The sequence below is a fragment of the Canis lupus genome, chromosome 16, assembly GCF_048164855.1.
Source record: "Canis lupus baileyi chromosome 16, mCanLup2.hap1, whole genome shotgun sequence".
Taxonomy (NCBI): domain Eukaryota; kingdom Metazoa; phylum Chordata; class Mammalia; order Carnivora; family Canidae; genus Canis; species Canis lupus.
Window position 1 is genome coordinate 42104119 of NC_132853.1, and position 23161 is coordinate 42127279.

Sequence of the window (23161 nt, forward strand, 5' to 3'; positions counted from 1 at the left end):
TCTCCCTGTCCTGAGTGGTTCCAGGCGCTGGGCTCCTACAGCCTATTTTGGATTCCCATCCCCCCCGCCCCCCCGGAGCAGTTGAATCCATCCATTGGCGCTGACAAGTCAAACGCCAGGTACACAGTCTCCACTGCTCCTTGGCCTCCTAGTAGCACGAAGGGCCACCTGTGCTCTCTGGACATAGACTTGGCCGGGTCTCGCTGAGAATGCCGTTACTGAAGGGAGGCGGGGCTGGGATGAGGGTGAGGACCTCTTTTCCCTGGCAGCAGGAGGAAAACTGAGACAACACCCATCACGGGTCAGAAACAGGGAGTTCAGTCGTCAGAACTCAGAGACGCGAGGCAAGGGGTCCCCAGCCCTGAGTGTGGGAGTGGAGAACAGGCCAGATGCCCCCTCTTACTCCTTCCAATCGCTGCCTCTTCCGGGGACCCCCTCCGCCCTCCCTCGGGCCCCAGCCCCCACCCCCAAATTCTGCATCCTCTGCGGATTGGTGGCCGGCCTGCCAGGGGCGGGGCCCGAGGGCCCTGACGTCACCGGCCGAGGGGGGCGGGCGGCTAAGGGAGGGGGTGACGGGCCCGGCTCAGCACCTCGGAGAGCTCCCTCCCCGGCCTTGTTTTGCTCTGGAATCGTCGCCGGGGGAGGGTGCCGGGGGGCCGGGCAGCGGGAGCAGCGGCAGGGGGATGGCCGTGCAGGGATCCAGGGGCCCCGGCGGGCACAGGGCCCAGCCGTGATCCGGCGGGGAGGGGGCCGGGGCGCCAGGCGGGGTGGGGGGCAGCTGGTGGCGGCAGCAGTGGCCGCACATCTGGATGGAAGCGAGCTTTGTCCAGACCACCATGGCTCTGGGGCTGTCCTCCAAGAAAGCGTCTTCCCGCAATGTGGCCGTGGAGCGTAGGAACCTGATCACCGTGTGCAGGTGGGCGCCGCTGGCGGGGGGGTGGTCAGGGAGAGGCGTCGGGCCGGGCTGCGGAAATATGGACTGAGCGTGCCGGCCGGAGGATGCACGGCAGCCGCGGAGGAAAGGGAGGAAGCAGAGTTAAGAGGAGCGCATCGGCTGTCCCTCAGGCCCAGACCAGGAGGGGCTTTGGAGGTCTGGTCCCTACCCTTCTAGGCCAAGTAAGGCCTATGCCCAGCCCGGGGCCTGGGGGGTGAGGGGTGTTTAATTGGCACTGCAGCTTCCTGTGAACACCAGGAAGTGACATTGTGTGAGGGGGAGGGGGAGGGATGGCTGGCTCCCTTGCTGGGGGCGGGGGCGGGGTGGGCAGGAAAGAACTGACGGGTGGCCGGGTGGCCGCGTGATGGCCCTCCAAGCATACCCTCACTGTCAGCCTGGCCTCTCCGGGGTGGGGCTTTCCTGAGAGAATTTCCTATGCTCAAGTCAGGGTGCAGGGATGGTGCCCTCCTCCATCTCTGGGCAGCTGCAGCCTGTGGCAGGGTCAAGTTGGGGTGTGGGCAAAGCCCCTGAATGCACCCAGGCAAGGTGAGGGGCACTGTGCCTGCCATGGGAAGGACTGAGGGTCTGCCTGCAGAAGCCTAGGTCTCCTGGGTTCAAGGGAGGAGATGAGGAGGGCAGGGCCACTGGTCCCTGAGGGTGGGGCTGTCGCAGTATTGGGAAGATTCATCTGCTTTGGGGGGCCCAGGAAGGGAACCTTCCCACCTCAGCCCCGCAGTGACTCACCCTCCCTGCTTGAGCCAGGGGCGGCCAGCTGCTGAGCCACTGTCCCTCAGCTTCACCTGCCCTCCTCTCTCCCTCTAGGACCCCCTGCTAGCTGCCTTCTCCATCTGCAACTCCCCCACCCCCAAGCCACCTCTGAGGGCAAGGTGCTCCAGGTGCAGGGCTCAGCTGCCCTGCTTTGCCACCCCCACCTGCCCACACACAGGCCTCGGCCCTCCTCTTTCCCCCAGGAATCAGCACTTACCTGATACCCTGGCTCCTGCCTCCCACAGCTCCTTCCAGGTTCCTGAGCACACACCCAACCATACAGCATCTGTCTCACACCATTATATCCTAGTCCCTGGCACAGAGCTATTCACATCAGACCTCTGTAAAAATGCCTGGGATGTTATAGAAGGAATGAGTGTAGCATTGGCCCATCTGGGCCAAAGTACAGACCAATGCCTCCACCCTCACCCCTCAAACCCTGCCAGTGTGGTATAAAACAAAGGTTTCTGCCTTTGGGGCCAGAGCATCCTAGGCTCAAGCTCTTACTTCATCAGTTATTAGCTGTGCAACCATGGGGAATTCTCCTAACCACTCTGGGCCTTGGGTGCCTCATCATCCCCACTGTAGATGTAACAGCCACGCCAAGGAATAGCGATGGCATAATTCATGGAGGAGCCTAGCCCAGTGCCTGGCACACAGAACTAGCCCTGTCCTGATGATACCTTTCCTGTCCCTGAGAAGAACGTGCTGCTTTCTCTTGCCTGCCTTCCCCTGTGTATGGGGAACGAGGGGAGCTCCCTTTGGCCTAGGCTGGAGAAGGAGTGGTTCTGGTGGATTGGAAGTGGGTGTAGAGCCGGGGTGTGAGGGATAGAGTTTTAGGGGAGATTGGGAGCATGACAAAGGCTCAGAAACCCCTCAGGCCTCTGCCACCTCATCACCATCATGTGGTTCGCCTCCAGCTCCCAGAACAGTTCCCTTTAGCAGGCCAAGGGCTCCCCTGGGCCCTGGCCTCCCTGTCTCCATGGTAACCTGCAGCAGCCACTGCACCTCCTAACAGGGAGCACACCATGGGGCTCCCGGGGGCGATGGCCAGTTCAGCAGCACCCCTGAGGATAGATGGCAGATGGCTGCCATGCTGAAACCAGCCCCAGACCCCCACTGAGAGCTGACCCAGATGACCAGAAAATATCAAGAAGGGTGGTGTGTGCTGCATAATTAGGCTCAGCTAATGCCCCAAACCGGACTCCTCCTGGCAGGGCCAACCTTCCCATTAACGGCCCAGTTCCTTGCCACCCCTGCCCAATCTCCTCTACACATGCCCCTTCTCCTAGTCCTTCCTGGAGTCTGGGGCAGATACTATTATTCCTGTTTGGACCTCAGAGAGATTAAATAACTTGGCCAAGGCCACAGGGGTATCACAAGGAAACAGGATTTGAGTCCACCAGGCTGCCTCCCCCTACTACAACCCCAAAACTGACCTGGCTCTGATTTCAGGCCAGACCAGCTCTAAGCCCAAAGAGAAGGGAGGGATGTCCGTTGGCTCAGTTCTGCCATTGGCCTGAGAGCCTCAGAGGCCAGTGCTTAAGGGCTGGAGCCTGCAGAGTGGAAGGCAGAGGAGGCAGGGGCTGCTCCCAGGCCTTGGTAATTGTGACAGCCAGCAGGAAGCCACAAGATGTAGCAGAAAGAGCAAGGGCTCTGGAATCAGACATACATACTTGACTCCTCACAAGCCGTGTGACTCCGACCAAATCAGTCAACCTCTTGAACCCTAGGTTACCTTATCTGTAAAATGGGGGTGATAAGAGGACCTACCTCCCAGAGCTGTTGTAAGGATGGATGAGTAATACATGCAAACTACAGTGCTTGGCACATTACAGGGCTTGATAAGCTTAGGCGGGGAAGGACAGTTCCAAGCAGCCCTCATATCCCTGGATACCCCACTCCTGCCCTGCCACCCACAAAAGGGCAATAATGGGATGTTGGGAGCTGAGTCCTCATTTCTGCCCTACCCCACTGCAGGGACGGCAGGTGGAGATTGCAGGGTAGGGACTGCAGAGGTAGCTGAGGCCCCAAGCAGGATGCAGAGAGGGATGAGGGCTGCTGAGCTCCAGTTCTCAGCCCCATTGGCTTCCCTTGGTTCCCTTCCTCTCTGAGAAGCCAGGTGTCTGGGCCCCAAAGATCCCTTCCAGTGATATGCTGCCAATGCCCCCTCCCACCCAGAGCGTGTGTCAGACCCACACCCTGCACACACACACACACACACACACACACACACACACCGCCCCAGCCCCGCTCTGCACTGCCTGGTACTGGGCAGCTGGTGTGTGGGCGATCAAGCTAGGAAGGAAAGGGGGGAAGGGGGGCATCCGGGTGCTAAGAGCCCACCTGGCCACCCCTGCATGCCCACGCTCCATGTGCTCAGCTTCAACTCACATGCCCTGGCACAGGTGACCCCCCCAGAAGGGACTGAAGTTTGTTCTAGCAGTAGCAGAAGACAGCTCAGGGCAGGGGCACAAACCCACTTTCTAATTCCTAGGTGACCCCCAACCCACACACATCAAAAATGTAACTCCAAAGCATGGGCAAGGAAGGGGCTCTGGGACAGCACCCCCACCCCGACTCTAGGTGCCTCATCTTCCTACCTATTGTCCTGTCTCCTCGCATGCCTTATTCCTGAAGCTTCCTCTCTCTGGCCATCACCTCTTGTCACCTATTTGTCAATCAGTATCACTCACATGTCACAGTATCTCTGCAGTCACTGCATACCTCCCCTGTCTCTTATCTTCTTTTCCTTTGCCTCCCCACCACGCCCATGCTCTTCATGAACTCTTCTCTGCCCTTCGATCCCTCTCTTTGCCTAACACCCCTCCTCTACCACCATTACCCTCATCTCACTGGACATCCAACTGCCCCCTTTCCCCACCCCTACCAGGTTCTCTGTGAAAACGCTGCTGGAGAAATACACAGCGGAGCCCATCGATGACTCATCCGAGGAGTTTGTGAATTTTGCAGCCATCTTAGAGCAGATCCTCAGCCACCGTTTCAAAGGTAGGTCTGGCTCCTTGTCCCACATTGTCCAGCCCTCCCAACTCCCAGCCTTTAGCTTCCAGCTACCCACACTGATCTACCTCATGGCCTTCTGTACCCCATCATTGACCCTGGCCCCCATATGGCTGGGCCATGCACACAGCTGGGAAAAGGGGAGGGAGTGTTCTGGCCACATACAGTGGGTGCCCACAAGCCCCACCAGCAGGTGTGCAGTTCCATGCCAGTGTGTCCCTGGTGTACATGCATATGTGTGTACATGCTTAAGGGTAGGAACTGTGGGGCAGCCCTGGTGGCTTAGTGGTTTAGCCCTGCCTTCAGCCCTGGGTGTGATCCTGGAGACCCGGGATCGAGTCCCATGTCGGGCTCCCTGTGTGGAGCCTGCTTCTCCCTCTGCCTGTGTCTCTGCCTCTCTCTCTGTCTCTCCCATGAATAAATAAAATCTTAAGGAAAAAAAAAAAAAGGTAGGAACTGTGGGCGGGCGTGGCTGCTTATACTTATGCATGTGTGTACATACCCCATTACATGGACCCTCTGCAAACTCCCTGGTTTTGCTGAGCCCCCTCCCTGCCCTGGCTCAGCCTGTGCCCCAGCAGGTCCGGTGAGCTGGTTCAGCTCAGACGGGCAGCGGGGCTTCTGGGACTATATCCGGCTGGCCTGCAGCAAAGTGCCCAACAACTGTGTGAGCAGCATTGAGAACATGGAGAACATCAGCACCGCCCGAGCCAAGGTGAGGGGCCTGGGTGGACAGGGCCAGGGTAGCTGTTGGTTGCAGGGAGCTGGGGTGGGGTGGGTGGGTGGGTGGGTGGGTGGGTGTATAGCCTGCTCCTTGTTCTTCAACTCTGCCTACCAGCACCGGGTAGAAGAGCAACCACCCAGTGGTGTACAAGTAGAGTGTCTTTCCAGGGCCGGGCATGGATCCGGGTGGCACTGATGGAGAAGCGAATGTCGGAATACATCACCACAGCTCTGCGGGACACCCGGACCACCAGGTCAGGCCCTCTTAGTCAGCTCAGACCACACGCCCAGTGTGCACTTCACTGCCTAAACATGTTTGAGCCTTAAATTCCTGGAGCAACCTCTGGTACCTGGACTACAACTCCCAGCATGCACTGCTAGCTCCCTTCCCCCTACCCCCTCTGGCCACTGAGCTTTTGGTCCCAGGACACACCTTTAGCACCACCACCATTTCTTCCAAGTCAAATTCATTCTTTCCCATCACTCCACAGTACTGATGTCATGCACAGCTCTAACCTTAGACACACCTCTGAACAAGCCTCAACTATGGTATCATTTTACCTCTTGGCATTGTTCCATGACCTATAACACAGAGCCCTACCTACTCCCCAGTGACAAGAAGTCTGTACTTGCCACCCATGGACTAGAGTCCCAGTGTGCAGAGCTTCAGTCCCCGCACTGTGGGTTTGCAGAGATTGGGTCTCAGGTGCAGGTTCGCAGGCAGGATGTGTTTGAAACTGAGTACAGTCCGGGGCATGTGTCTCCCCTGCTCCCCATACCCCCTCCCGAACTCCGTGGTCACGTACAACCTGATGGTTGTCCCATTCTATCTCTAGTCTGTCCTCACATTTCAGAGTTCACATCAACATATTTTTGAGCACCTACTATATGCCAGGCACTAATGATTAGAACTTGTTTCCTGACTTTACGGACCGGGATGACCCCATATTCGGTGGGAAAGGGGTAGTTCAGAGGATGGAGGAGAGTATTCTTGGGGAACACACGATCTAATACATGGGAGACACAGTGGGCACCACTCTGAGGGAAAGACAAGATCTACACCTGAGGGGCGAGCAGGAGAGAGGTACCTCCCTCTCTGGGACAGGTTTGTAGCAAGCCAACGCGCGAAATCCCGAGGGGTGGGGCCTCCCTGGGAGGATGCTGCACCATCAGCTCCTCGAGCGGGACCCCCTCTCACTCCCTCACCCCCCGCAGGCGTTTCTACGACTCAGGAGCCATCATGCTTCGGGAGGAAGCCACCGTCCTCACCGGGATGCTGATCGGACTGAGCGCCATAGACTTCAGGTTGGGACTGGGTGGCGGTGGCGGCGGCGGCGGCGGCGGCGGGAGTTGAGCCAAGAACGTCCACACTCCCATCCGCTCGCACCCGCCCCAACCCTGCGGTTCTCCCCCGGCCCCCACTGCAGCTTCTGCCTAAAGGGCGAAGTGCTGGACGGGAAGACCCCCGTGGTCATCGATTACACACCCTACCTAAAGTTCACCCAGAGGTGAGCAGCGCGGTGTGGCGGGGGGGGGGGGGGGGGGGCGCGGGCGGGGCGGGGCGGGCCGTGCCCACTACTCGTTCCCCCAAGCTACGACTACCTGACGGACGAGGAGGAGCGGCACAGCGCCGAGAGCAGTACGAGCGAGGACAACTCGCCCGAGCACCCGTACCTGCCGCTCGTCACCGACGAGGACAGCTGGTACAGCAAATGGCACAAGATGGAACAGAAGTTCCGCATCGTCTACGCGCAGAAGGTGCGTGATGCGCGGCGGGGGAGCGGGACCCGGGGAGCGGGCGGGCGGCCGCTGGGACCCCATGGTCCGGCCGCCCGGGCTGAGCCGGCGCCCCGCAGGGCTACCTGGAGGAGCTGGTGCGCCTGCGCGAGTCGCAGCTGAAGGACCTGGAGGCGGAGAACCGGCGGCTGCAGCTGCAGCTGGAGGAGGCGGCGGCGCAGAACCAGCGCGAGAAGCGGGAGCTGGAAGGCGTGATCCTGGAGCTGCAGGAGCAGCTGTGAGCGCCGCCGCCGCCGCCCTGCCCCCGTCCCGGCCTCCCCGACCACATCGCCCCCACTGACTCTAACATCACCTTTCTCGATAACAGCAGCCAGCGCAACCAACCGCCAGCATCCAACCACTGATCCCTTCACCTCCACCCCGAGACCCCCTCCCTCCCCAGTGAACTAAGTTACCCTCAACATAAGATCCAGGGACACCCGCCCCAGGCAAAACCGGCTCCCCACTTTATCAACTAGCATGGCTACAGAACGTTACTGCCGCGACCCCATTACTCCTAAGGACCTCAAATATTACTCAGCAACGTTCGACATGATCGCTTTATTCCCTCTCTGATCTATAACCACTGACCATCATCCCACAGTGACCCCTAACCCCACTAATCATCTCTCTGATAGCTCTCTCCCTAAACCTCTTAATCATCCTGTGACCTCCCAGCATGATCCCCCAAGATACTCCATTACCCTTCAGGATTCCCATTCTATTCTCTACCCACTCTATCACTGACTTGCTCGCACAACATCCTATTTATTCCCTCCAACCCCCAACATGAGCACACTCTGACTCTCAGTACCCTCCACTGATCTGGAGGATCTGTCCTACTGGTCCTCAACATTCTGTCCCCATTTCTTCAGATTTCATTCATAACCCCGGCCCCCACCCCTTGCTGAGCCCCCCTTCCCCACTTCTGTTCCCTCTTCTAGTCAGGCCTGACCCCTCCTCCCCATCCCAGGACAGGTCTGATCCCCGGTGACCACGTTCCCCTGGCCCAGGGTTCCAAAGACCTCACCACGCCCCTGGTCAACCAATGGCCATCCCTGGGAACGCTGAATGGGGCAGAGGGTGCCAACAATCCCAAGCTCTACCGGAGGTAAGGCTCGGCCTGGCTCAGCTTGGGCCTGAGTGCTGGCCCTTACTGGGGAAGAGGGGCACTGGCAGGGGGCGTGGGAGGGGGTGGGCTGTAGGCCTCTGCCCACACACCAGCCCTCTGCTCTGCCACAGACACAGTTTCATGAGCACGGAGCCGCTGTCAGCTGAAGCCAGTCTGAGCTCAGACTCCCAGCGCCTGGGAGAGGGCAAACGGGATGAGGAGCCCTGGGGCCCCATCGGTGAGCTCCCCATTCCAGCACCTAACGTTCATCCAAGAAGGGCTGAAGCCAAGCCTTGGGGCCTGCGGTCAGACTCTGGCCAATTCCTTCCTTCATTCAGCCTTTCCAGAGAGCTTAGCTCAGCACTTAAGAGCTTGGTTTGGGGTGCTCAGCAGACCCCAGTGCAAACCCCAGCTGCGCCTCCTCTGGTTGTGTGAGCTTGGTCAATCAGTTCACCTTGCTGAGCCCTTCTTGTCTGCAAAATGGGGATGCTGATTCTAGTGTGGCATATGGTGGGGGTTCAATGGCTTTTTGCCATCATGATATCCTCAAGGGGCTCACACATTCTTGGGGAATTCTCTGCCTAACTGATTTGCTCTTGTCTCATGCATTCTGTGAACCGCTTGCCTGACCCTTGTTTCCCCCTTTTCTTTGGCTGCCAGGAAGCTCAGAGCCAAATTAGTGGCTCCCTTCAAGCGAATGTCCAGGACTTCAACGCATGCATTTTGTGTTGCCCTCCCCTGGCTTCACCTTGGTTCCCTACCCTAGTTTTCCTGGTGCCTGGACTTCCGCCTTTTCTTTCTAAACACCACACTGTACTGGATGACTTTAGATCTTCTTTGAGAGAAGGCAGGCTATGGACATGGAACCCCACCACACTGTGTTTGTGATTGTCTGTGTGTCTGTCTCCCCCCCAGACTGTGAGCTCCGTGAGGGCAGGGACTGTGTCTCGTCCGTTCTCTGTATCCCCAGTGCTTGGAACGGAACAAGTGCTCACCGTGTGTTTAATAAACAGACAGAGAGGATGAACCTCAGGGGGAGACAGAGACATAAACTGACGATTACAATACAGTGTCCCCGGCACTGTGCATGGCATGGGCAGATGCTTATCAGGGTTTAATTGAAAATGGCAAATGCTCCAGAAATGAGGAAAATTTCCCGGGTGGGGGGCTACCCCTCCACTACCTTCGCCTGCAAACCCCCCTGCCCCAGCTCACACGCAGCCAGACCGGTTGGCTCGGCCTCACCCGCCCTCTCTCCCCAGGGAAGGACCCCACGCCCTCCATGCTGGGCCTCTGCGGCTCCCTGGCCTCCATCCCCAGCTGCAAGTCCCTGGCGAGCTTCAAATCCAACGAGTGCCTGGTGAGCGACAGTCCTGAGGGCAGCCCGGCACTGAGTCCCAGCTGAGGAGCGGCGTGGGCAGCGCCAGCCCCACCTACCAGGGGCGCAGACACCTGCTGCCTTTCCTCAGAGTTCCCCAATCCAGGCCACTTTTCCAGAGAACGCTGCCCACCCAGCCATGGGTCTCTTGCGAAAGGCACCCTTTGCTTCTTGCCCATTTTAACTTTCTGCCCAAGGGAGCAGGAGCTGCAAAGGGAAGCCAGTTGGGCCAGGACACAGGGGTACCACAGCCACAGGGAGCCCTTGGGAAAGCTCGTCCCATTCTTCTGGTGGCCCTGGCACCTGGCTGACTTCCTGACTTCCTGGATGACTTCGCTCATCCCCACCACCCTCCTCGGGAGCTGGTGGTCCAGCCTCAGCGTCCTAACCCCCTGCCTCTCCAGTCTGCCCTGTATATTCCCTGGAGTCCTCCCCTCTCAGCCCCCGGGGCAGGGGCTCTGATGGGAACAGGTAAATAAAAACCAGAAGACTGAGGGCAACTTTGTCTGTAGGGGGGGCCGGGACTGGGCACTGTCCTGAGGTGGCACAACTCAATAGAGCCAGTGCTGGACCCAGGAGCACGGAGGTGCTGGCAGACAGAATGGGTGTGTGCCCACAGGAGCAGACCGGTCAGAATGATCCCAGAAGTGGGTGGCTTTGGTATGAAGTGACTGTCCAGAGCAGGAGCAAGACATGTAAATGCCTCACTTAACCAGATACTCTTAATTTGCTTAGCCCCCAGCAGAGAAGACCCTGAACATCTTGGGGGCAGGATGGAAGAGGAGACAAGCCCTAGAAGGGCCCTGAGCAATTTAGCTTTGAAGATAATCCATCATCCTGAGCAATTCAGCTTTGGCCCAAAGTTGAGACCCAAAGAAGCAACCTCTATCAAAGTATGCCCTTGGGGCTAGATCTCACCACCCCCCACCCTGGCCCTAACACTACTTGTTGCCCCTTCAACTCTGGGTCCTCACCCTGACCTGGCACTAAGCTGGGGGGGGGGGTCCTCTACATGGGTACCACCTGGGTAGTCAAAGCCAACATCAAGGTCCCTTCCAGGTCTTCTTTGTGCGAATCACTCACCAAGTCCCACTTGCCTCCCCACCCCCAAAACACCCTACAGTCACAGGCACTGGAGAGAAGTTCATCATCTTTAGATTCCAGGAATTAACAGGGATGGGTACAGACTACACCAGGCCCAGGGTTTTGTGGCTCCTGGGAGCAGACCCAGCTACAGCAAACACACAGGAAAACAGTGGGAAGGGAGGGGTCAGTTAGATTTGGTCTTCAACTTGGGGTGGGGGTGGGGGTGGAATAGTGATTATCCTTGGGGCTTGGGAATGTGAAATGGCAGGAAGAAAGCTGTTTTGGGGGGGCCTGCGCAGGCCTAGAGGGGTAGCCCCCTACCCCTGGGGCTCAGAGTTGAGGGGGAAGGGAAATGAGGCCCCTTCCCTCAGTGCTGAGGACAAGGCACTTGGCTCAGTCTCCTTCCACCCACGACCTGTCCCAATCCATGGAAAAGATGGAGTCCTTGTCCCATCTCCTTCTAAGGGCCCAGAGGCTGTTCTCTGTTGAGCCGCTGGAAGAAGCTTTTGCCGAACTCATACGTGCTGATCATGATGGCACAGGAAGGGGCGGCCTTGATGATCCTTGGGAGAAAGCCTGCAATGAGAAGGGGCAGGAGGGTCAGAAGTCAGGGCCCCAGGGGAAGCCCCAATCCTTCCTGAACTTGGGGACACATGCACACACACACGTGAACACACACAGGTTTACCTGCAAAGAGCCCCCTGGTGCCTGACTCAGCCCTGATCCTCCGCAGCAGCAGCCAGGTGGAGTCGGCTCGTGGGGGCGTCACTGCAAATGTGAGGCATGGCCCAGTAAGACCCCACTTGGGCCCCCCCTCCCCCCCGGCCCCACACTAGCCAGAACCTTACCTCTCACAGCCTCCACCGCTCCCAGCGCGACCTGGCGTTGAGTCTTCACCACGTCGAAGGGTAGAGTCAGGATGGCCGCCACCTGGTGCAGTGGGGAGAGAGCTTGTCTCCATTCCCCAAACCCCATACCCTGCATCCAGCCAAGCTCTGCCAACCTTAATTAGGGCTTCCCTGGGGAGGGCGAGCATGCTGCTTGACAGGCAGCTGATGTGCTGCTACTCCAGCACTCTTCTCTTGAGTACCTCTAACAACCCTCAGGCCTCCCAAGGACACAGCTACCAGCCCTACTCCCTGATCAACTCACCGTCCCTGAGATGCCGCCAGCCACAAAGCTCATGCCCACGGATGTCTGGTCTTTTGGCCTGAGCCCACTCAACCAGCTTTTCACCAGCTCATAGTTGAACCAGTACAGGGCTTGGGGGGATGCAGAGGTACACTCATTAGAGTTGAGGGGGCAATGGGGTGGCCCCAAACCTCCCATTTTCCACTACCACACAATGTGACAACTCCTCCCTCCTGGTAATGAGGACTGCCTGCTGTGTGCCAGTTTCTGTAACATGCCCTCTATAGGAATCTTCTCCTGATAAACCTGGGTGACTACCCTGCCTGCTGGGCCCATTTCACATGATAGTCAAGGCCAAGAAAGGTAACTTTAAAGTCAATAATAGTAAAATCGGGACTTAACCATAGACCTTGTGTGTCATCCAGAGGCTCCCCTACCCCACCCGCTGCACCTGATTCCTACCTGAAAAGGGCACATCCCGAAGGGCAGTGGGGCCCCAGCCCAGCCATAGCGAGCGCCAGCCACCCTGAGCCACAGCTGCTCGGACACAGGCGCCCAGCTCCCGGTAGGACACATGCTGGGCCTGCAGCTTTGTCCGCACCAGCTCCAAGGGGCTGATCACAGTCACGGTGCCCACTAGGAGGAACAGCGGGGCAGGGTCAGCTCACAGGTCCCATCAGCAGCTTTCCCAGGATCCAGGGGCCCAAGAGATCCCTCTACTCGCCAGCTGCCAGATATCAGAACTGGAAGCCAGGACTAGACTCAAGCACGGCTGGGAGTCAGAGAGATCAAGGGCCCAGGGCTATGCTCACAGCGGGCTAGGGCACCAGCCACCATGGGTGCGTAGAGGTCAGAAGTCAGGGCTCGACCACAAAGGAAGGTCTTGAGTTGGTCATATGCAGTGAAGTAGATAGCAGTGGCTGGCACAGTCATCACCCTGAAAGTGTGAACAGATGTCAGCTGAGACTCCCAAAGGCTCTCAACCTCCCAGGCCTCCCCTGCCCCGGCCAGCCCACAGGAGAATAAAGGGTCAAAGCATCTCAGCAGGGAAAAGCAATACACAGGACCCAGATACTCACAAGGTGGCTGGGAGGCCACTCCACAGGGTCCTGGTGCCCTCGTGCCTCACGATCTTCACAAAAGCGTCCTGGCCACGCGGACACCAGCCCAAGGGAGGAAAGAGGAACACGATTAAGCTCTGTGATGGGGCTAACCCAGACTTGGCCCTAACCTGATGCTCTCATTTCTGCCCTGGCAGGAGCCCCTCAGGCTACAGGCATGCAATCTCTCATTTACCTCCAAGCAAACTCCTTCTCACCCTTCAAAACTTCACAGACAGAAGCACTGCCTCAGGGAAGCCCTTCCCAAACCGACTGGACCACCCCTACTTCCTTTGCACCACCCGTTCTTTCCCAGGTCTGCCGTCTGACCAATGTGAATCCCTCAGGAAGGCCTAGAGACCCAGCTGAAGGCACAGCTGCTCCTCACCATGGTGCCAGTGAAGCGGGTAGGGTCCTGAAACCAGGTGGCACAGCGGGCACCATTTGGACACAAGTACAGGGGTTCCAGAACACCATTGCAGTATAGGAGGCACTTCCCTGTGGATTGGAGAGAGGAGGGCACTGGGGAAGGGGAGGGGGGCATTAGGACAACAGTGCCCTAGAACCCTGCAGGAAGGTGTTGAGCCCCATCCCTAGGGGCCGGCAGAGGCAGTGATCCCTGGGTGGACATTCTTGCTCACGAATTTGACCTGAAAGTGTGTTCTAGGGCTGTGGAGCCCTCAGGTCCCCTGGGGAGACTAGGACCCTCCCTCCCCCGGACCATGACAAGCCCCCTATGACTAGGGAAACTCACATTTGGCGTAGGGGAGGCTCCAGAGTCTGGAGGGAGGCATCAGCTCTAAAATACAAGGCAGTCCCTTAAGTCAGAAGAGCCACCTACCTGTCCCAGGGACCCCATCTCTGGAAGATCCATTTTGCCCATGCACCTCCCATGTTGGCTTCAGGGTCAGGCACTCACCACTGGCCATCGAGGGGCGCTGAGACTGCAGGCGTACTTTCACCACGTCCAGGGGTGTCACTGGAGGAGGAGGGCAGGTCTGAAGGCTCCTTTCAGGACCCCATCCCCGAGCCCTCCTCCAGGGCCAAGTCACCTCTAATCTCGGGTCTTCCCCAGCCCCCAGCTACCCGCCTCACACCTCCCCAGATCTTACTGAAGAGGGAGGTGACCACAGCCCCAGTTCCTGAAGCCACCATTTGTTGGAGGGGGCTAATAGCCCCAGGGTCCTGATCAGCCATCTTGCAGCTTCAATTCTGAAAAACAAATAGTCAATTGGACCCCAATTCACAACAGAAATCAGTGGGAGGGGAAGAACCCAGGTGAGGGCACTTTGGGATCTGAACCAGCCCATCACCCCAATTCACTCACTAAATATGAATTCGAGCGATCCTCACAATTCACTTTTTTCTTTTTAAGATTTTATTTATTCATTCATGAGAGACACAGAGAGAGAAGCAGAGACACAGGCAGAAGGAGAAGCAGGCTCCATGCAGGGAGCCGGATGCGGGATTCGATCCCAGGACCCCGGGATCATGACCTGAGCCAAAGGCAGATGCTCAACCACTGAGGCACCCAGGCGTCCCGCAATCACCGTTGAAAGCAGTTACCGTCATCTCTACTTTACCAATGGACAGAGACTCAGAGAGCGGGGATGACCTGAACAAGGTCACTCCGGGAGTAGTTAGGGAGAAAGCTGGAGTAGTTACTCATGCTTAGGAAGCAGTAATGGCTCGCTGCCATTCCCTCATCTGAGCAACACGGAATCCCTGCGTCCCCCTCACGGGGGCAGGCGCCCTGTTTGGCCTCGGGACCCAAAGACCAGGACGCCTGAACCTGCCCCCCTCTCCCCTCACTCGCAAGGCGGGCCCCGTGTGCTCTGAGTCACGGGGCATGGAAGGTGGGGCCGAGCAATGCGGGAAACGTGTAAACAAATCTGATGGCAGGACGGTCGGCTCTCGGGGCTGGAGGCTGGTGCCCGGCCCTCCCCCGCACGCACCCTCCTCGCGAGGCCGGAAGGGCCAGTCCCCCAGGTCTGGATGGAAAGGACAAGCTCTCCGCGCTCTCTCCCCAAGGCAGAGGGCGGGGCTTCGGCCGAGACGGTCGGGAGTTGGTTTGGGAAAACAGACTCTCTCCCGGGCCCTAGGAGAAGCTCCAGCCCCTCGAGCAGGGGACGCCCGGCGGGACCGCCTAGGTCGGCCGGGCGGCTCGCGACTCCCGGCCCCCAGTCCAGCCGGGGTTCAGGTTCCCCGGGACCCCCGGAGGCCCACGTCCGCCCCCACCCCGGCCCAGGTCCACCCACCTGGCTCTAGGCCGGTGCTCGCGCTGCGCGGCGCCCGGGGCCCAGCGGGCCCATGGCCGCTCCGCGGCCGCTGTACGGTCCGCGCGCGCTCGCCGAGCACCAAGGCCGCCTCTGCAGGCACCCGAGCTCGCCCCGCCCCCAGACCGCGCCGCGAGGCCCCGCCCTCCGCCGGCCGACCAGCCGCACACCCGGAGTGCCGCGGGCCCCGCCCACTCGCTGCCTCTCGCGGACCCGCGCCGCGCCCGCGTACCCGCGCAGCTGGTGCCCCGTGGGGGGCGGCCCGGGGCCAGCGCCCCGAGGTCTTGGGTGCCCCTGTCGTGCGTGGCCTGCGGTAGTATCGCACTTAATAGCGCTTTCTCGCAAACTCCATCCTACCAGGACCCCGGCCGAGCGTTGCCCCGGGAGTCCCGGCGCTCCCCCTAACTTCCCAGACCCACGTGGGTAGCGCGCTCTCCCGCTCTTCCTCAGGGTCCTCTGCGGGGAGGCGGGGGCCTGAATCAGTTCTTCCAAGGCCACGGGGCGATCAGATAGTGACGCCTGACACCCGCCGGCTTCCTGCTGAGGTTTTACGACTTAATGACGACCTGCCGAGCGGGAATTACCACTGTCTCCATTTTACGGATAATCGACTGCGGTCCCGCTCTGCAACCACGTGGCAAACCGCTGGGTACCGCGGGCGTGCGGGCGGTGGGGTTAGACGAACTGTGACTCGGGCCAGGCAGGCTGGACGGGGGAGGAGGTTGTCCCCGGAGCCAGGAAAGCGGGGTCAGCCGGACTCGATTGAGGCTTAGTCCCACCACCGTGGGACCTTGGGCAAGGTACACCGCCCCTCCGGGCCTCGGGTTCCTCCTCCGCGCTGAGAGGGGATTGAGGAGGGAAGAAGGGGAATGACATTTTTGCTTGCGTTGGTTACTCTCTCAGCGTTACGTCTACGCCCCCAAACTTTAGGAGTATCTTATCATCGGGCTCCTTTTTACAGGAGATGAAACTGAGGCTGGAAGTTAAGTGCCTGGAATTGGAACCGCCCAGGTACTTCACTCTCATCAGCCTGCCTCCCGGGGTGACAGGTGGGCTTAAATCCTGCGCTGACGTCTCTGATCCCGCTTCTCGGGGAGACATCTCTCCCCCACTGCAAGCTCTGCACCTGAGACCCCACCACTTGCCTCGCCTTTAAAGCTTTGGCGCGGTCGTCATTATTTGTCCGAACACAGAAAAGCGAACGCGGGGTGCGAACCTGCGCCTTTAAGAGGGGCCGACCGTGACTTGGACGTCACCAGCTTCTCGGGCTCCAGCCGCCCAGCCATTCGGCGCCCGGGAGGCTAGCACGTGGATCCCGAGGGGCCAACCATCAGCTTTCCCTGAAACCGGTTGTGCGGCTCCGGGAGGCTTACAAGCCGCAGTTTAGCGGCGGGAGAGTGCGAGCTGTAACGCGGGGGGTTAGTGGCCGCTGGGAAAGCGCAGCGGGGAGGCGCCCCTTGCATCCCTTCCCCAGCCAGTGGAGGTCTGAAATGACGGAAAATCCTTTTATAAACTGTATGTTCAGGCGAGAACCCAGCTTCTATTACGGTCTTTCACAGCCTCAAAGTTACGGTTTACCCGAACAGGTTCATAATCCACAGCCAAGAGATGACTCTCCCCATTTTACCGAGGAGGAAACTGAGGGCCTCGAGAACGATGACTCCCCGTGTGTAATGGAACCAAGATCTCTCCCGCGCAACCTGCGTTTTACGAATGAGAAAATGGAGGCCGAAGAGGTCAGATCGCACCAAGGTCACTCGAATGAAAGAGCCAGGATTCAAACCCCCCAACTGCCTGAGTCCCACCACCCCCTACCCCCAACCCATTCTCAACTTGTGTTCTCTGCTCCCTGCAGTGACCTGCTCACCTGTGAAGGTTTTTATGTGCTCTGGCCTCAGGCCTCCAGAACCCCAAGAAATCTAGCCTGTGGGGCTTGTCTCAAGATCAGAGCCCTTGGGAGGCAGGGACCTGGCTCCAATGGATCCCGGCTGTTTCCTGCGGGAGCCGTGCCACCTCTAACAAATATCTTAATGCCTGTAAGCCCGAGTTCCACCACTTTATAAAATGAGCTGATGGGGAAAATAATGCACCCACCTCACAGGCAATATGTGCGGATTTAATGAGCTAATAGCTGTAGTGTTTAGACCCTTGTCTATCATGTGGCAAACACTCAGTGACTATTATTATTATGGTCATCATCTTTATTATTGATTCACCACCACCACCACCACCACCTTGGAAAGTTATGGAAAAGGCCTTTAGAGCAACCAGATTCTGGTCCTACCTCTGACTCCAAATGCAGGCACAGATAAGTAATAATTCCTTACACCCCTTCCCGCCCAGAGCCAAAATCATACAGCTGCAAATAAGTGGTCGGAAACAAAACCTGGTGACTTCTGAGCCTCAGTTTCCCCCACAGTAGAATAAGGGGCTTACATTCCATTTCTGGTGTTCTTGCAATAAGGATGTCTTTGAGATTTGTCACTGCACCTGTTTCCTTATCTGAAAATAAGGACGATGTCACTCATCCCGCCTGACTTGCAGACTCCTAGCTAAAAGCACATCTGTGAAAGCCATGTGAAGAGTCATCAAATGGTTCTGTGGCCCTTGTCAGGACCTCAGAGATGATCAACTCACAGTCCCTGCCTTCCACCACAGGAAAATGCTTTGAGGCATCATTGGTGTGACCAAAGCCCAGTCCCATGGCAGCAGTCTGGGCAGGTGGGAGAGGTTATCTGTGAGCTATGAGGAACCCCTGGAGCTGGTGGACACATCTCCCAAGGTTAGTCCTAGCAGTTGCAGAGGGGAGCAGGAACCTTGAGATACCGATGAAGCTCTGGAGCCCTGGCTAGACTTGCCTTCTCAGAGGAACAAGCTCAGAGACCTGAGGAGAAAGTGGCACTTAGCCATGGTTCACACTGCAAGCACTCAGTGGTCCTTCCAGAGACACCATGTGGCCCCATGTGGCCCTCACTGGCCTCCTCATCAGATGGAAAAACAGAAACTCCTTTCAATTGTAAAAGAGGAGCAAATGATACCAGTCCCAGGAGCTGTGGGGACTGATGGACAAGTCCTTGCCTGGCGCCGGGGGAAGAACATAAATGGAAGGTAGTTTATTGTGAGACTGAATTCTTCCCCAGCAAGCCCAGTGTCAGGACAGTGTCCCCTCCCACCCCCTCCCCAGCTTGAACCCCCAGAACCTAGGAAGACATGTGTAGGGCCTGAATAGTGCTTAGCTCCTTTCCATGGACCCCCCCCCCCCCAGCACCTGCGAGTTCACGGCCAGTGCAGTCCCCACCTAAAGCTGCCTTCCTGGAGGCCAGGCCCACAGCTGCAGAACCACCTAGCTGGAAGGAGAGAAACCCAAACTCCAGGCCCAGGGCTAAATGTCAAGTCAGAGTTTTGATTGGAGCTCGAGGGCAGGGAGGGGTGGGTGAGATACAGAAAGCTGTACTGGGCCTATTAGAGAAAACTGAGTGAGGCCTGTACAGTAGATACTGCTTCATCAATGTTGAATTTCTTGAGCGTGATAACCAGACTGTGGTTTTGCAGGAGAATGTCCTTGTTCCTCGGAAATGCACACTGCAGTGTTTAGGGTTGAATGCCTGTAACTTAGTCTCAAATGGTTCTGCAAAAATAAAGAGAGATAAAGCCAATGTAGCAACATGTGAACAATGAGTGAATCAAGGTGAAGGGTATATGGGGGCTCATTGTATCATTCTTGCGATTTTTCTGAGGTTTTTAGTTTTCAAAACAAGTCCGTGGGGAAAGGGATTTCACTCTCTGAAATACTTAAAGAATCAAAAAGCAACAAAGCTTTTTTTTTTTTTTTTTTTTCCAGGATTAAAAAGGTATCTGTAATAACTAGGATCAACCCACCTGGGAAAGGATGTCTCTACTCACCGCCCCTCCATCCCCATGCCCAGCCACACCCATGGCCTGAGAGGGTGGGTTGGGGAGCTTCTGGACACCCAAGACTTCATTGAGAGGATCCTGGGTGTGGTCTGAGGAGGTGGCCCCCAGAGGGTAAGGGTCCTCTCTAAGACCTTCCAGAATTGGGGCACCCCTGGTGGCTCAGTGGTTTAGCACCACCTTCAGCCTAGGGCGTGATCCTGGAGACCCAGGATCCAGTCCCATGTCAGGCTTCCTGCATGGAGCCTGCTTTTCCCTCTGTGTCTCTCATGAATAAACAAATAAAATCTAAAAAAAAAAAAAAAAGATCTTCCAGAATTCTCTCCCTCCACCCCTTCCCCTTCCCCCAGCCTGACCCCCAGAGCTCTGGAGACAGACTCCTTCCTGCTCTGCTGGAGAAATGTGAATTAATCTACTTTACTTCTGTGGAAGGCAGATTTGGCTATAACTATGAAAATTCCAGGGCACCTGGGTGGCTCAGTGATTGAGCGTCTGCCTTTGGCTCAGGGCATGATCCAGGGTCCTGGGATGGAATCCCACATCAGGCTCCTCACAGGGAGCCTGGTTCTTCCTCTGCCTATGTCTTTGCCTCTTTCTGTGTGTCTCTCATGAATAAATAAAATCTTAAAAAATAAAATAAAAAATAAAATAAAAAATAAAATAAAATAAAATAAAATAAAATAAAATTCCAAATGCCCAAACCCGGTGACCCAGCCAGGCCACTTCTAAGAACTCTGCTAAGGGGCATTCAGCAGCAGGAAACAACACCCCAACTGTGCAGTCGCTGTAGCCTTGTTTGTAACAGTGGAATGGCATCGACAGGGAACTGAGTGACAGTACCTCCACATGACGAATACCACTAATCTGGAAAGAGACGCAGAGCTCCACATTATGATGTAAAACAATCTCAGAGATAGAGTTAAATTAAAAAGCAGGGCTCTGGTGCTGGCTAGTTGATTTCGACCGAAGCGCTACCGCCCCCTAGGGGACGTCTTGTAAATTTATGAGCTGTTAGTAGTCAAGATTGGAGCCCCTGGCCTGTGATAGATGGCAGGCCAGGGATGCTAAATATCCTTTAAAGTGTAGGACACCCTGAACAAAAAATTGTCCAGTACGCCACTCAGTTTTCCTTTGTCTCTCTGGCCAACGACATACATTAGAAACGTGTTCATAATGATCTGACCTGGAGGCTAGCTCTATTCCACCCACATCTTTTTTTTTTAATGCTTTTAAAATATATTGAATTTTCCAGGAATAAATCTACCATGCAGTCCTACAGAAGATTTGACTTTGTCTCTATTAGAATTTTATCAAGAATAATTCACTATTTCAGAAAATCTTTTCTCCATGGCCGCCGCCTGGCCCACGTGAGCTGAGCTGCTAACCGGACACTCCAGCACCAAGTTGACATTCACGGTTCTCCATTGCCAGTGAATCATACACGTTTGCAAGCTTCTGTTCCCTCGTGGACTCAAGCCTCAGCTTTCACATACAGAAATGCATATTATTTTATTATAAACTCACTTTCCTTTTATTTTTCCTTTCTATACATTTCTAAAAACACTGTGCATAGGAAAATTATATTATCTTTGTTTTTTTTTAATTTTTATTGATTTATGATAGGCACACTGAGAGAGAGAGAGAGGCAGAGACACAGGCAGAGGGAGAAGCAGGCTCCATGCACCGGGAGCCCGACGTGGGATTCGATCCCGGGTCTCCAGGATCGCGCCCTGGGCCAAAGGCAGGCGCCAAACCGCTGCGCCACCCAGGGATCCCCTATCTTTGAATTTCAATTCTAAAAATCTGTTAGAGTACAAAACATATGTTACCAACTGCTGACTTAGGGTCAGATTCTATTGAGAACCTCAGAAGGGACTGTGATCTCACCAAGTACATAGGATCCAGTCCCCTAGTAGTGACATGGCCTCCTGTAGGCTGCAAGTTCTACTTCTCAGTGCTATCTGGAGAACTTGGGCCCCTGGACCAGAGTGAGCACACTGGAGCTAAGGGCTGGTTGCTGTGGCCCAAATGGAGGAGGAGCTGTTCCAGTGAGGAAGTGGGGCCTGGACCAAAGGTCTGGCTGGCGGGCATCTCCTTTTTTTGATTTGAGTGTTTTTCTCTGTTTTTTTTATTTTTATTTTTTTTTTTAGCTATTTTTGAATATTTGTTTTGTGCCAAATAGTGTTGTAGGCACAATAGTATTGATACAGCAGAGAACAAGTCACGTAAGGCCCCTGCTCACACTTTCTGGTGCAGGAGATTGCAAACAGAGGAATAAATAAGACAATTGCAGACTGCGCGGGATTCCTGAGGGCAATACGACAGACGGGTAATGTGACAGAGGGGGCCTGAGCCAGCCCAGAGAGAGGGAGAACTAGGGGGTCAGGGAGAACCAGGGGTTAGGAGCACTGATGGAGACTGACCCCCATGTGAGGGGCCAAGGGGAGGGTGGGGCAGGCTCCGCCAAAAGGAAGTGTGCTGGGATCCCTGGGTGGCTCAGAGGTTTGGCGCCTGCCTTCTGCCCAGGGCATGACCCTGGAGTTCCGAGATCGAGTCCCACCTCGGGCTCTTTGCATGGAGCCTGCTTCTCCCTCTGCCTCTCTCTCTCTCTCAATGTGTCTCTCAGGAATAAATGAATAAAATCTTAAAAAAAAAAAAAAAAAAAAAGGAAGTGCCCAGATGAGGGGGAAAGGATTTCCTAGAAACTTCCAAGGAAGGAGTATTGTGATGGGCACAAATACAGGCTCCAGGGCATACCTGGATTCAATTCCTGACTTCACCTTTGCCCAACTACAGGGCCAGTAAAGTTGGTTAATCTCTGGGCCTTTCTTCCTTCATTGTAAGGCAGGGTTCATAACTGTACCTACCTAGCATGGTTATGTTAAAGATTAAAGGAGAACCTTGTACAGAACCTGGCACAAAGTGAAGCTTTGATAAAACATTAGCAGAACCCACTTTTCAATTTTTTAAAGAGTTCATTTATTTATTTATTTCAGACAGAGAGAGAGAGAGAGAGAGTGCGCAAGTGCACACCTGCACGAGCGGGAGGAGGGACAGAGGGAGAGGAAGAAGCAGACTCACACAGGACCTTGAGATCAGGACCTGAGCCAAAGGCAGATGCTTAACCAACTGAACCAACTAGGTGCCCTAGGACCCACTTTTAAGATTTTTATTTATTTATGAGAGACACACAGAGAGAGGCAGAGACATAGGCAGAGGGAGAAGCAGTTTCCTCACGGAGAGCCCCATGCAGGACTTGATCCCGAGACTCTGAGACCACACCCTGAGTGGAAGGCAGATGCTCAACCACTTGAGCCACCCAGGCATCCCTCTAGGACCCACTTCTTTAAAAAACTGAAATCAAGTACACCAGCAACCACCATAGCATAAAAGATTGAGTCAAAGTCCCCCAAAGTGCACTTGAGTCCAGATTTCTCTGCTACCTTATTGGAGGAATTTATGGCTTTTCTGTTTCTTTCTTTTTTTTTTAAGATATTACTTATTTATTCATGAGAGAGAGACAGGCAGAGGGAGAAGCAGGCTCCATGCAGAGAGCCCAATGTGGGACTCGATCCCAGGACTCCAGGATCATGCCCTGGGCTGAAGGCAGGTGCTAAACCACTGAGCCACCCAGGGATCCCTGGGCCTCTGTTTCTTCATCTTTTTTTTTTTTTTTAAGATTTTATTTATTTAGTCATGAGAGACACAGAAAGAGAGAGGCAGAGACACAGGCAGAGGGAGAAGCAGGCTCCATGCAGGGAACCCGACGTGGGACTTGATCCCAGAACTCCAGGATCACGCCATGGACTGAGGGCAGATGCTCAACCGCTGAGCTACCCAGGGATCCCCTTTCTTCATCTTTATAATAGACTATTCCTGGTCTTGCTTCCCTTAAGGAGTCCTGAGTGGTTAAGACAGATGAGATGTGTAAATGGGATGTGTGAC

At 56.0% G+C, this 23161-nt stretch overlaps 2 protein-coding genes and 2 long non-coding RNA genes across 12 annotated transcripts; 2 read left to right on the forward strand and 2 right to left on the reverse strand.

Moving 5' to 3' along the window:
• Positions 1 to 745: 745 nt before the first annotated feature.
• Positions 746 to 10205, forward strand: RUNDC3A (RUN domain containing 3A). 7 transcript variants are annotated; one of them, XM_072780860.1, is made up of 11 exons: positions 747 to 916; positions 4596 to 4711; positions 5302 to 5438; positions 5615 to 5700; positions 6662 to 6751; positions 6874 to 6954; positions 7039 to 7204; positions 7303 to 7460; positions 8196 to 8333; positions 8465 to 8571; positions 9596 to 10205. In XM_072780860.1, exons 1-11 carry the CDS (start codon positions 810 to 812, stop codon positions 9736 to 9738), a joined length of 1329 nt encoding a protein of 442 aa, XP_072636961.1. In that variant the 5' UTR covers positions 747 to 809; the 3' UTR covers positions 9739 to 10205. The 7 variants fall into 7 exon arrangements, with proteins under 7 accessions (XP_072636965.1, XP_072636961.1, XP_072636962.1 ...); XM_072780861.1 differs by having other exon boundaries at positions 5305 to 5438; XM_072780862.1 differs by lacking the exon at positions 9596 to 10205 and adding an exon at positions 8994 to 9360 and having other exon boundaries at positions 748 to 916; positions 5290 to 5438.
• Positions 10206 to 10844: 639 nt separating this feature from the next.
• Positions 10845 to 15744, reverse strand: SLC25A39 (solute carrier family 25 member 39). Of its 3 annotated transcripts, none has more exons than XM_072780869.1 (12): positions 15537 to 15744; positions 14141 to 14240; positions 13948 to 14007; positions 13783 to 13827; positions 13417 to 13550; positions 13008 to 13075; positions 12741 to 12865; positions 12391 to 12564; positions 11950 to 12059; positions 11646 to 11727; positions 11485 to 11565; positions 10845 to 11373 (listed from the first exon to the last, which is right to left on the reverse strand). In XM_072780869.1, exons 2-12 carry the CDS (start codon positions 14223 to 14225, stop codon positions 11258 to 11260), a joined length of 1080 nt encoding a protein of 359 aa, XP_072636970.1. In that variant the 5' UTR covers positions 14226 to 14240; positions 15537 to 15744; the 3' UTR covers positions 10845 to 11257. The 3 variants fall into 3 exon arrangements, with proteins under 3 accessions (XP_072636970.1, XP_072636971.1, XP_072636969.1); XM_072780870.1 differs by lacking the exon at positions 15537 to 15744 and adding an exon at positions 15287 to 15426 and having other exon boundaries at positions 13417 to 13526; XM_072780868.1 differs by lacking the exon at positions 15537 to 15744 and adding an exon at positions 15287 to 15426.
• Positions 15505 to 19903, forward strand: LOC140606856 (uncharacterized). The gene is made up of 2 exons (XR_012009072.1): positions 15505 to 18412; positions 19146 to 19903. It is a non-coding gene; the product is annotated as an uncharacterized lncRNA (long non-coding RNA).
• LOC140606858 (uncharacterized) lies at positions 18796 to 20047 on the reverse strand. The gene is made up of 2 exons (XR_012009074.1): positions 19685 to 20047; positions 18796 to 18932 (listed from the first exon to the last, which is right to left on the reverse strand). It is a non-coding gene; the product is annotated as an uncharacterized lncRNA (long non-coding RNA).
• Between the last annotated feature and the right edge of the window lie 3114 nt (positions 20048 to 23161).

Bases quoted from the DNA above. Each gene is read 5' to 3' on its own strand.
- RUNDC3A (XM_072780867.1), top strand. From the start codon at position 810: ATGGAAGCGAGCTTTGTCCAGACCACCATGGCTCTGGGGCTGTCCTCC. The intron at 5,439-5,614 runs GTGAGGGGCCTG...GTGTCTTTCCAG, and splicing joins TCAGCACCGCCCGAGCCAAG to GGCCGGGCATGGATCCGGGT. The intron at 8,572-9,595 runs GTGAGCTCCCCA...CTCTCTCCCCAG, and splicing joins GGAGCCCTGGGGCCCCATCG to GGAAGGACCCCACGCCCTCC.
- SLC25A39 (XM_072780869.1), bottom strand. From the start codon at position 14,225: ATGGCTGATCAGGACCCTGGGGCTATTAGCCCCCTCCAACAAATGGTG. The intron at 14,008-14,140 runs GTAAGATCTGGG...CTCCTCCTCCAG, and splicing joins TGTGGTCACCTCCCTCTTCA to TGACACCCCTGGACGTGGTG. The intron at 13,828-13,947 runs GTGAGTGCCTGA...CTTGTATTTTAG, and splicing joins GCGCCCCTCGATGGCCAGTG to AGCTGATGCCTCCCTCCAGA.